The sequence below is a fragment of the Bos javanicus genome, chromosome 3, assembly GCF_032452875.1.
Source record: "Bos javanicus breed banteng chromosome 3, ARS-OSU_banteng_1.0, whole genome shotgun sequence".
Lineage (NCBI taxonomy): Eukaryota > Metazoa > Chordata > Mammalia > Artiodactyla > Bovidae > Bos > Bos javanicus.
Genome location: NC_083870.1, coordinates 110,009,678 through 110,022,389, shown reverse-complemented (window position 1 = coordinate 110,022,389; position 12,712 = coordinate 110,009,678). Strand labels below are relative to the sequence as shown.

General features: G+C 38.3%; 1 protein-coding gene across 6 annotated transcripts in view; it reads left to right on the top strand.

The window, feature by feature from the left end:
- The window catches only part of AGO3 (argonaute RISC catalytic component 3), a 132,508-nt gene that overhangs the window by 103,033 nt on the left and 16,763 nt on the right, over positions 1 to 12,712 (top strand). For all 6 annotated transcript variants that reach the window (XM_061412524.1, XM_061412523.1, XM_061412525.1 and 3 more), the window contains exons 13-17: positions 3,218 to 3,377; positions 5,589 to 5,679; positions 8,204 to 8,398; positions 8,725 to 8,859; positions 11,360 to 11,461. In XM_061412524.1, coding sequence (XP_061268508.1) covers positions 3,218 to 3,377; positions 5,589 to 5,679; positions 8,204 to 8,398; positions 8,725 to 8,859; positions 11,360 to 11,461 — 683 coding nt within the window. The remainder of the gene's footprint in view (positions 1 to 3,217; positions 3,378 to 5,588; positions 5,680 to 8,203; positions 8,399 to 8,724; positions 8,860 to 11,359; positions 11,462 to 12,712) is intronic.

Below are 12,712 nucleotides of genomic sequence, written 5' to 3'. Positions count from 1 at the left end.
CTCTTTGTTCTTGGCTTATTTCACTTAGGGTAATGTCCTGGAGGTTTATCTATGTTGTAGTATGTATAAGAATTTTATTCCCCTTTTTTGTGGTAAAATAAATATAAAACATAAAATTTACCATTTTAACAAGTATACAGTTCAGTGACATCAAGTACATTCATGTTGTACAGCCATCACCACCATCCATCTCCAATCATCCCTAATTGAAACTCAACACTAACTCCCCATCTGTCCTTCCCAACTCCTAGAAACCTGTATTCTACTTTGATTGTATGAATTTGACTATTCTAGTTACCTCATATAAATGGATCATAATAGTATTTGTCCTTTGTGACTGTTTATTTCATTTAGTATAATGTTCCTCAGGTTAATCTGTGCTAGAGTACGTATCAGAATTTTCTTCCTTTTTAAAGCTAAATAATATTCCCTTGCATGTGTATCCACACTTTGTTTATCTATTCATGTATCAGTGAGCTCTTGGATTACTTCCACCATAACGCTGCTTTGAACATGAGCATACAGCTCTCTGTTCCAGTCCTTCCTTTCCCTTCTTTTGGATCTATTCCCAGAAGTGAAATTGTTGGATTATATGGTAATTCAGTTTTAGTTTCTTGAGCAACTGCCTTGCTGTTTTCCACGGAATCTGCACCATTTTACGTTCCTATCAGCAATGGGCAAGGTTTCAGTTTCTCCACATTCCTGCCAGTACTTGTCATTTATTTTAGCCATCCTATTGGGTATGGGGTAGTATCTCATTATGGTTTTGATTTGCATTCTTTAATGATTAGTGATGTGGAATATCTTTTCCTGTGTTTGTTGACCAATTGTAGATCTTCTTTGGAGAAATGTCTATTCAAATCCTTTGCTCATTTTTATTTGGATTGCTTGGGTTTTCTTCTTGAGATATAGGAGTTAGTGTGTGTGGTTTTCTGTGTATGTGTTTTGTTTTGTTTGTTCTTGGCCACGCTGCACAGCTTGTGGAATCTTAGTTCCCCGACCCGACCAGGAACTGAACCCTGGTCCTTGGCAGTGAGAGCTTGGGAGTCCTAGCCACTGGGCTGCCATAGAATTCCCAGGACTTAGTGTTTAATTGTTCCTGCAGTTAATGGCTTCATCAGTTTCTGCTTCTAATAAGCTCATCTTGACTGTGATTCATTGTATTCACCTGTTTTGGGGTGGCAGTTCTCTTTGTTACCTCATTTCTCTGATGGATTTAAGACAAAGACAAATCATTGATTTTCAGTTTTGTTCAGCTTTTTCTGTTGTTGTGAGGATGGAAGTGATGACTTCTAATCTTTTATGTGTTAGTGCTATAGCCAGTGTCCAGAGTACTATTTTTAAAGTACAGATCTGATTTTACCACCTTCCCAATCACCCCCACTTCAGTAGTTTTTCATTATGCAATTGATAAAATTGACACTTAAGATTATCTTCCAAGGGTTTGCATGTTCTAATCCATGACTTCTTACCTCTTCAGAATTCATCTTCTTGCTTTATGCTTTTTTCCCCACAGGATCTCTTTGATTACCCTCTTCCTTCTACCTATATTGCTTCTCATAACTCTCTTCCACCCTTCACCAAGTAAACACACATTCTTTTTTAGTTCTGACATCCCTTCCTTGGGGGAAGCTTTTCCTGACCTCCCTGACAAGGTCAGATTCTCTTAACATTTATTGTCTTTAAGGCAATGGCAACCCACTCCAGTACTCTTGCCTGGAAAATCCCATGGGCGGAGGAGCCTGGTAGGCTGCAGTCCATGGGGTCGCTAAGAGTCGCACGTGACTGAGTGACTTCACTTTCACTTTTCACTTTTCATGCATTGGAGAAGGAAATGGCAACCCACTCCAGTGTTCTTGCCTGGAGAATCCCAGGGACGGGGAGCCTGGTGGGCTGCCGTCTCTGGGGTTGCACAGAGTCGGACACGACTGAAGCGACTTAGCAGCAGCAGCAGGAGCAGCAGCACCTTGTTACCACTCCTTTATGTTGTTTCACAGTTGTGATGTTAAATTTAAAATTATTTAACTAATGCCTATTTCTCTGACTAGACTATAAATTCTATGAGGGCAAAAACAGTGTCTGTCTTGACTTAGCATTGTATCCCCAGAGCTTCACACAGTGCTAGCATGTATCAGATGACTCGGTAAATATTTGTTAAATGAATTAATAAATCTTTTTGGAGGGTGATTTTTCAGTATCTATAAAAATTCTACCTATAGAAATTTATCCTGAAGCTATAGTTACACAACCAAACAAAAGTAAATATACAAAGATGTTATTCATAATGTTCTTTGAAATAATAGAAATCTATTTGATATATTATTGATGAAATAATAGAAACCTATATTCAGTTCAAAAATATGTCATTGTGTGAATACTTAGATAAGAAAAGGAAACAGGATAAAGAAAGGGACAGGATAAAAGCCTTTATACTGTAATACCTCTATATTTTTTTTTTATATTTCTAAATTAAACTTTGGAAAATAGGATTGAAAGCTATAAGTATACTGTGATTATAACTGCATTAAAATAATACAGATGAAAATATTACTGGAAGAAAGTACAATTAAATACTAATAAGGGTTTATGTATTGGTATTTTTCTCTGGTTTTTCAGTTGCGGTTATAGTATTTTCATGAAGACAAAAATATACTTTCTTATATATGAAGAAAACAACTGGAAACATTATCACTAAATGCTTAAGCTGATCTTCAAGGCAGTATACTTTATATTTTAGGATAATTTTTCATATTTTATAATTGTCTATTTTAGAACAGAGTTTTCAGAAATCCTGGAAACAGTTAATTCAAAAGATCCAGTTTATTTTAATTGGCTAGACATCAGTTTAAAACATTTAAGATAGAAATTATATTACTAACTGCACTCTTGAATGACCTCAAGACACTACACATTTATATAATCAAATAAGGCAGTAGAGGGAATTCCCTGGCAGTCCAGTAATTAGGATCAGTTGGCTCTCATTACTAAAGGCCCAGGTTCAGTCCCTGGTTGGGGAACTAAAATTCCACAACCCACGCTGCATTGCCCAAAAAAAGACAGTATACTATAAATTTTAATAACATTGTTTTAGTATTGGTATAATTTGGGGTATCCTGTAATACAGTGATACATTTCACAGGGGAAAACATACAAAGCAGCTTAATGGTCAGTAAAATTTGACCTTTTTTAACTAGAGATGTTTGTATTTGTTTCCTAGCGGAGGTGAAACGTGTCGGAGATACACTTTTGGGTATGGCTACACAATGTGTTCAAGTCAAGAATGTAATAAAAACATCCCCTCAAACTCTCTCAAACCTGTGCCTGAAGATAAATGTTAAACTTGGAGGGATCAATAATATTCTTGTACCTCATCAAAGGTAAGATAAGCTAATCACCTAATAAGATATTCATTTTTTTTCCATTAGTTTTCATACCTTAATTTTTCTATGTTTTGCCATACCTAGGAGAAGGCAATGGCACCCCACTCCAGTACTCTTGCCTGGAAAATCCCATGGGCGGAGCAGCCTGGTAGGCTGCAGTCCATGGGGTTGCTAAGAGTCGGACATGACTGAGCGACTTCACTTTGACTTTTCCCTTTCATGCATTGGAGGAGGAAATGGCAACCCAGTCCAGTGCTCTTGCCTGGAGAATCCCAGGGACGGGGAGCCTGGTGGGCTGCTGTCTATGGGGTTGCACAGAGTCGGACATTACTGAAGCGACTTAGCGGCAGCAGCAGCCATACCTAAGACCTATGTAAGAGACAACTTTGGTGATTCCTGCCATAGGCGATAAGTAGAAATTTTGGCAAAAAGTAAAGAGTTTTGATTGGCAAAATTTAAGAGACTGCTTTATGAAAAATCCCATTTTCATTTAATGTGCAAAGTTCCTCAGCTCTCACTAGAAAGTATTGAGAACTTTATTTTTTCAGATGCATCCAGCTTGTAAAATTTTTTCATTGTTTGGTAGTCACCTTCTTGTTTTTTCTTTTGGCTGCGCTGGGTCTTTGTTACTTTTAGGCAGGCTTTCTCTAGTTGCAGCGAATGGGGGCTACTCTGTTGTGGTGCTTGGGCTTCTTATTGCGGTGGCCTCTCTTGCTGCAGAGCACAGGCTCTGTGTGCACGGGCTTCAGTGGTTGCAGCACGTGGGCTCCGTAGTTGCAGCTCCTGGGCTCTAGAGCAAAGGCTCAGTAGTTGTTGCACACGGGCTTAGTTCTCTGCGACGTGTGGAGTTTTCAAACCCATGTCCCCTGCATTGGCAGGTGGATTCTTATCCACTGCACCACCAGGTAAGTCCAGTAGTCATCTTCAAGCTGGTGTCTTGAGGCCACTCACCTAGAAAGTGAGGGAAGCCTTTCTTCCTCCTTTAGGGACTTAGGGTGGGGTTAGGGGAGAAGGGAAGTGAAGTGAAAGTCGCCCAGTCATGTCCGACTCTTTGCGACCCCATGGACTATACAGTCCATGGAATTCTCCAGGCCAGAGTACTGGAGTGGGTAGCCGTTCCCTTCTCCAGGGGATCTTCCCAACTCAGGGATCCTCCCGCATTGTGATTGGATTCTTTACCAGCTGAGCCACCAGGGAATCCCAGGGATTAGAGGAGAAAGTGAAAGTGAAGTCGCTCAGTCATGTCCGACTCTTTGCGACCCCATGGACACCAGGCTCCTCTGTCCATGGGATTTTCTAGGCAAGAGTACTGGAGTGGGTTACCATTTCCTTGTCCAGGGAACTTCCTGACCCAGGGATCAGACCCAGGTCTCCCACATTGTAGACAGACACTTTACCGTCTGAGCCACCAGAGGGGACATGTCAATTAAGTAAATCAGTTAAATAAGTCATATCAATTGCTGGGGTCAATTGGACAACAGATGTTACTGTTACATTGCCATCATGTCTAAGAGCTCTTAGGACCTATGAGACATGATGACCTAGAAATAGGGTGCTGGGGAAGAGGCATAATGTTATTTGGAGAATTAAACAATAGGTTTCCTTTTAATAGTTGAAGCAACTAGGGCTCTAAAATCTTAAATGTCTTGTTGACACAAAAGCTCTTTTTTTTCCCTGTTTTTCCATACTGCCTCTATTTCCCATCCCTATTAAATATAAATGAGATTCATAAATGAGATGAATATAGAATTTTATCAAGCCCAAGAACTAAGAGAAATAGTCATTTGACTTTCAAGAATACAATTTTAAAATGAACCACTAGCTACTTTATGACTATTAAATATATGTTACTCAAATTTTACACTTTTGTTCGGGGAGTAGTAAACTCCCTTAATCCCTTCCAATGTGGTTTAATGACTCTTTATCTCCTTTCGAGATTACACTGGCTTAAAATGTAAGTAGATTAAAGAAAGGTTGATATAAATTGATGGGTTAATATGAGGAAATTTTATCATTTTATGCCTATTATGAAGAATGCTAGCCGCAACTGCCCTTTACAACCATCAGCACAGCTGCTTAAGGCAGAAGCTGTCTGAAAAGGATCTTCTCTGTGCTATACCAACAACTTGCAATTGTGCTGCCCTAGTGTGAGACAGATAAAAGCATAATGAAAAAATTTATCTAACTCTTGTTAAAAATGTGTTTAAGACCTTCTGTGTTCCAGCAACCAGTGATCTTTTTGGGAGCAGATGTCACTCATCCGCCAGCTGGTGATGGGAAGAAGCCTTCTATTGCTGCTGTGAGTATCAGGCAGGTTTATCTTATCTCAAATTTACATGAAGATCAACATTTTGGTTTTAACTTTCTGAATTTTAATGACATTTTCTTTGAAATAAGCTTTTGTAAATATATATAAAGTTTTAAAAATACATTTGTGAAGTTTTACAGATTATGTATATTTATGTAGATCTATCCAGAGCCAACTTTCAAATGTTCTTTGGATTTTTTAAAAGAATGATTATTCTCTAGTTCAGAGGCTACAGGTTCCATATATATCTATTAGATCAAGTTTACTAATTGTATTACTCAACTCTTCTGTGTCCTACACAGAAATTTGTCTGTTTGGCCTCTCCATAATTGCATATTTTCAGTTACTTTTTATAATTCAAAGAGTTTATGTATTTCAGTCATGTCATTATTACAGAAAGATGTATCACATACAAGTTTGGTGCATTGCTTTTTTTTCAGTATAAAATATCTTCACCTTTGTCCAGTTTAATACTTTGCACTTGAAATCTTTAATACTGCTTCTCTTAACATCTATCTTAACATTCTATCTCTTGCCTACCTTTATTTATTTCTTAATTTTCATTTTTGGCTGTTGTGGGTCTTCGTTGTTGCAAAGGCTTTTCTCTAGTTGCAGTGAGTGGGGGCTACTCTCTAACTGCAATGCATGGGCTGCAAACACAACAATATTAAGACGCAGAAAGAAAAAATTAAGATAGCTACTCTCAGAACCAATACTAACTTCTCCAGTGACCAGATACAAAGCATAAATACAACACAATAAGACTGAGTATAGAGTCAGGACTTTTTATCTAGGGCATTGCAGTAAAAGAGGAAAAATTCTTTTAGAAATTTAGGAAGCGTAACAGATCATGGCATTCGGTCCCATCACTTCATGGGAAATAGATGGGGAAACAGTGTCAGACTTTATTTTTCTGGGCTCCAAAATCACTGCAGATGGTGACTGCAGCCATGAAATTGAAAGACACTTACTCCTTGGAAGGAAAGTTATGACCAACCTAGATAGCATATCCAAAAGCAGAGACATTACTTTGCCAACAAAGGTCCGTCTAGTCAAGGCTATGGTTTTTCCAGTGGTCATGTATGGATGTGAGAGTTGGACAGTGAAGAAAGCTGAGTGCCGAAGAATTGATGTTTTTGAACTGTGGTGTTGGAGAAGACTCTTGAGAGTCCCTTGGACTGCAAGGAGATCCAACCAGTCCATTCTGAAGGAGATCAGCCCTGGGATTTCTTTGGAAGGAATGATGCTGAAGCTGAAACTCCAGTACTTTGGCCACCTCATGAGAGAGTTGACTCATTGGAAAAGACTCTGATGCTGGGAGGGATTGGGGGCAGGAGGAGAAGGGGACGACAGAGGATGAGATGGCTGGATGGCATCACTGACTCGATGGACATGAATTTGAGTGAACTCCGGGAGTTGGTGATGAACAGGGAGGCCTGGCGTGCTGCGATTCATGGGGTCGCAAAGAGTCAGACATAACTGAGCAACTGAACTGAACTGAACAGTTCTTAAAGTGAAAGAAAGTGAAAGTCGCTTGGTCATATCTGACTCTTTGCAGCCCCATGGACTACACAGTCCATGGAATTCTCCAGGCCAGAATACTGGAGTGGGTAGCCATTCCCTTCTCCAGGGGATCTTCCCAACCCAGGGATCGAACCCAGGTCTCCCACATTGCCGGTGGATTCTTTACCAGCTGAGCCACCAGGGAAGCCCAAGAATGCTGGAATGGCTAGCCTACCCTTCTTCAGGGGATCTTCCCGACTGAGAATTGAACCAGGGTCTCCTGCATTGCAGGCAGATTCTTTATCAACTGAGCTATCAGGGAAGCCCCCAAAAGAGGATGCCAAAATCTTCTGAGTATGACTTCTGGGAGGGTTTGCTAAACTGTAAGAGAAATCAGGTGTTTGAATGGTAGTGATTTAGTTGTTAAATCGTGTTTGACTCTTGGAGACCCCATGGACTATAGCCTGCCAGGCTTCTCTGTCCATGAAATTTTCTAGGCAAGAATACTGGAATGGGTTGCCATTTCCTTCTCCAGGGGATCGTCCCCATCCAGGGATCAAACCTGGGTCTCCTGCATTGTAGGAGGGTTCTTTACCAACTGAGCTATCAGGGAAGCACAGGTGTTTGAATGGATCCTCTTTTTTACTTTTCTTCTTCCTCTTGTTCTCTTTATATACATCTTTTTGTCTATCTTTACCAGTATTTAGGTTTACCAGCAACATCTGTAAATTAGAATCAAATTGTTAAATGTAAAGTACAGCCTACTTAGAGGAAAATAGTTTTTGACCCTAGACTGGGTCTTTTATTCTGTTCTTCACTTATTCTGTTCGTCACTGGAATTGTCTGTTTTCATTACTTTCAAAATGAACAGTGATTGTTAAGGTTATAGTAAAATACACATTTAAATGAAATCTAGGTATTTTTTTTTCCAATTTTTTATGGTAAAATTCATACTGATACACTTTTGATTACCTTAATTTCTATTTTTTTTTCTTTACTTCTTCCAACCTAGGTTGTAGGTAGTATGGATGCCCACCCAAGCAGATACTGTGCTACTGTAAGAGTTCAGAGACCCCGACAGGAGATCATCCAGGACCTCGCCTCCATGGTCCGAGAACTTCTCATTCAGTTTTATAAGTCAACTCGGTTCAAGCCTACTCGTATCATCTTCTATCGGGATGGTGTTTCAGAGGGGCAGTTCAGGCAGGTTGGTTGCCCGGGATTCTCCCATACTATGGTTATATCAGGTACTGTATTTATAATGTGGTGTCTAGTTCTGAAGTTAGAAGCTTTAATTAAGTTGAGAGCCCCTACAGTCAAATTTTGACCCTTCCTTAGATTTTCCCTTTTAAAGTGTTTATTGTGGATGTGTAAACCTTGATCACTAAGACCATGCTCTGGTATTAGTCAGGATAAAATAGAGAAGTATAGTTAGCTATAAAGTAATGAGTTAAACTGAGTGTAAATCAGTATCTTACTTTGAAGTATGTGTAGAACTGATTCTATCAAATCTTCCCATTTAATCTTCTCTAGGTATTATATTATGAACTCCTAGCAATTCGAGAAGCCTGCATCAGTTTGGAGAAAGACTATCAACCTGGAATAACCTACATTGTAGTTCAGAAGAGACACCACACTCGACTGTTTTGTGCTGATAGAACTGAAAGGGTAATCTTGCATCTGTTGTAACACTTATTGTCCCAAGCAAAGGTTATATCATATGGTTCATAGAGCACTTAACAAAGGCTCTCTGCCAACAGCAGGATTTCTAACATATGGTAGTAGGTTACAACAAAACAGCTTGATTATGAGTATAGAGGCATCAAAACAGGATAATTTTTTTAACCTCCTAGAATTTCTGGGAGCACTCCAGATGTTCAGAATCCCGTTATACTTTTTTGTTGTTGTGAAGAAATTTAGAGTTTTTAAATTATTCTTTTTATTCATATTTTCCTTCAGTGTTCAGAAGAAAAAAGTTATGTCCTAGTTTCAAAATCTCTTGTAAAAATTAATTTTACAAATGAGGGACATCATAGAGTGATTAGTGAAAATTCATGCAAGCTAACTCATTTCCAGTGTTTTGCCTCCATCTTGCGAACCTTAGAGCAGAGAAATCTGAGGATTGCAAGGGTTAGTGTCCTCTTGGGAAGGGGGATCATTAGAAAAGACTGAGAAAGAGAGGAGTGTGTCTTGTCTTTGGTATATATTTTGATACCTGGTCTTTGATTGCACTTGTTGTATAACTTCGGGCAAATAACTTAAAATCTCTGTGCCTGTTTTTTTTTTCTAAACAAGGTTTGGATAGCATTAATATTTGCATTATTTTGGGTTTTTGAAATAATTTTTTAAAATTAAAACATGTTAATATACTTAGAACGGTGCTTAGCACACGCTGAGCACTCGGTGGAAGTTAACTAGTTGTAGGATGGTGGTAATGGTTGTTGTGATAGAGAAAGAGGGCATGATGACAGGCACTGTTCTGGGTCTTCTTTATAAGTTTAACTCATTTAGTCCTCACAAACAACACTATGAGGAACTTTATTATTATTATCCCCAGTTTTCACAGGAGGAAACTCTGCCACATGGAGGTTAAATAACCTCCCAAGGTTACAAAGCTAGTACTGGGCAGAGCTGGGACTCGAATTAGGCAAGCTTATTAGGCAGTCTGGCTCCAGGGTGCTTTTACTACTGTCCTTTGCCACACCTCTCATAGCAGTAATGGTAGTTTTATTCTGGCCTCCGTGTTGTTAAAGTCCTTTGCCCCAAATTACTAGCTACATTTCTTTCTTTTTTTTTTTTTCTCTAATTTTATTTTATTTTTAAACTTTACATAATTGTATTAGTTTTGCCAAATTACCTAGGAAACCAAAGCTTTCTTCAGAAGTTGGATTAGGAAAATCTAAGTTAGATTTAATGATTTCTTGCAACTGGTGTTTAATTGTGCCTTTCCTTCATTTATTTGCTTCTCTTTCACCTTTGCTCTTAATACCTCCTAATCATAATAGATGAGAGATCATTATAAATGAGGAAATAGGCACAGCAAGGAAAGCACTGTGTCCTAGATCTCATGACTAGAAACTCGGTGGTGCTGTGATATGATCCCAGGCATTCTGCTGCCCCTGTAAACAGAGTGAAACTGTTTATATGTGTTAATAAGGAGATCTGGGTGTTAAGAATAGGCATAATTTAGTAAGACTGTGAACTATTTTCTTTGTTTTGTGACTTGGGGAAGGCTAGCTGGCTGCCCTGCAAGGCTGTAACTGAAGCCCGCACCTGGTGGTGGGCCCTCACATGGCAGAAAGAATATCTGAGTCAGTAGGATAGTTTCTGATTTGTTAGCCTTATAAACCTCGACTTATAATTAATGATTTTAAATGTGTTAGGGATAAGGAGCTAGAGGTAAGTATATATATGCATTTTAAATTGTTTTGTTAGGAGCCTGTCATTATCAGGAACTTCTACCTGTTTCGTTCACATCATGTATTACTTAGAGACAATCATGGTGTCTATTTCCTTATAAGATGTTGAACCTGCTAATATGAAATAAAAGAAATAAGGCCTTTGTAATCATTTCCATGTTTGACTGTCCTGGCCTTTACTGTATGCTACTGGGCAAGTTATTTTATATTCCTGAGCCATAGTTTGCCCCAAAATGGGAATGCTTAACTTGCAGGATTATCAGAATTAGAAATAATGTATGTAAAATCCTGACATATAAATAGCTACCAAATGGTGACTCTAGCTTACTTATGTTGTTGTCAGCATCCTTTCACTCTAAAAATATAGGATTCTCTGAGAAAAATGCTAATTTTCATAAGAATTACATATTCAGAGAACCTGCCATGCACGGATGTTATAAATTGGAGCACTTAAAGTTACTTCCTAAAACAATTTTTTTAAGTGTTCAACCCATATTGGGATCAACTACCAGCTAAGCATCCATGGAGATGAATAAAACATTGTTGATCAGCTCTCACTTTTAGCAACTTTTAAGAATAGGAACTAGGACTAGAATGAGGTCTGCTCTTAATACCTTCTCAAGTATTATTTCAGGCTGGAAGTAGTGAAGCATGGGATCAGCCTGTGTATTTATATCTTTTTACAAGTGCTTTCAGATACATTCTTTACCTTTGACTTGTTTGTTTAAATTTTGACCAAATGAATCTAGGTCGGAAGAAGTGGCAACATCCCGGCTGGAACGACGGTGGACACAGACATTACCCACCCGTATGAGTTTGATTTTTACCTCTGTAGTCATGCTGGGATACAGGTAAGCCCAGACTTTGGGTGAAGTAATTCAAGAACTTCCATTCTTCTGCATCTCAGAAAAAGGAGAAAGAAATATTCTTTTCCACATTTCAGATTGTTTCCGTCTGAAGTTAGATGAAACTCTCAGTAACTAAATTGTATCCCCTTTTTCACATTGAGAAGGACTTATTTCTATGAAAATACCAGAATATAAGTAGTTTAATGGAAGTCGTCTCCCAAAACTGGGTCTTCAATTTAATGTAACCTGACTGTTCCTTTGATATATTCTTTTTGATAATAATACTTCATAGAAAACTTCTTCATTTATTGGCAGATATTGAGCATGTGAGAGAGTTTAGTTGTAGAATTACAAACTTTAAGTTTCTGTTACATAACTTTTTAAGTCTTTTATTTTCAGAAAATCTTTTTGTCAATTTGTTAGCTATACTTAGTAGCACATAAGCTGTAATTCAGTGCTTCTCAAACTGCTCAGCAACGGAGAGTGAATCCACATTCCCATGATGTCTGAGAGACATCTGTAGCCCTAAACTATGTTAGTTTACTTGCTATTGATTAAAATAGAAACTTCAGGAAGGTGCACCTAACTGTATATCTTAAAGCTTTATATGTTCCACATACACTAACCCCGGTTTCACTCTTAGGGCTTTAAAATCACTGTCCCGTTCATTTATATATGTTCTTACATCTGCTCCTCTTTACAATCAGTGTGGTACATTTTTATGGTGGGTGGTAACAGTCAACAAAACAAAGTTAAAAGTACCTTCTGAGTTAAAATCTGTATCATTTGAGTACATAATGTTTCCCTCCATGTATCTGAACACTAGTGCTATAACTTCTTAATAAATATAACAGAGGGGAGAAAAAGATTCTCTGTTCATGTAAATTTTAGAAATGCTGATTAAACAGGTGGGGTTTTTTTGTTTTGTTTTTTTTTACTTTAGAACTTTTGGATGCTATTCACATGCAAATGGTTATTATAAATTTTCAAGACAGGACTATTTCTCCAATGTATTTAACCAGAAACTTTAGGGACCAGTATTTTGGGGGTACACCAAATTGAAAATTAACTCTAGTCAGCAAATAACCAGGAATATTTCACAGGGACCAAAGACCATTCTTTACATGTCTTCCCAGATTTATTATAATTTCAAACTTCTCTGAAATCAAAAAGAGAAGTCTTGGGACTTCCTTGGCAGTCCAGTGGGTAAGACTCCATGCTTCCACTGCAGTGGGTACAGATCTGATCCCTGGT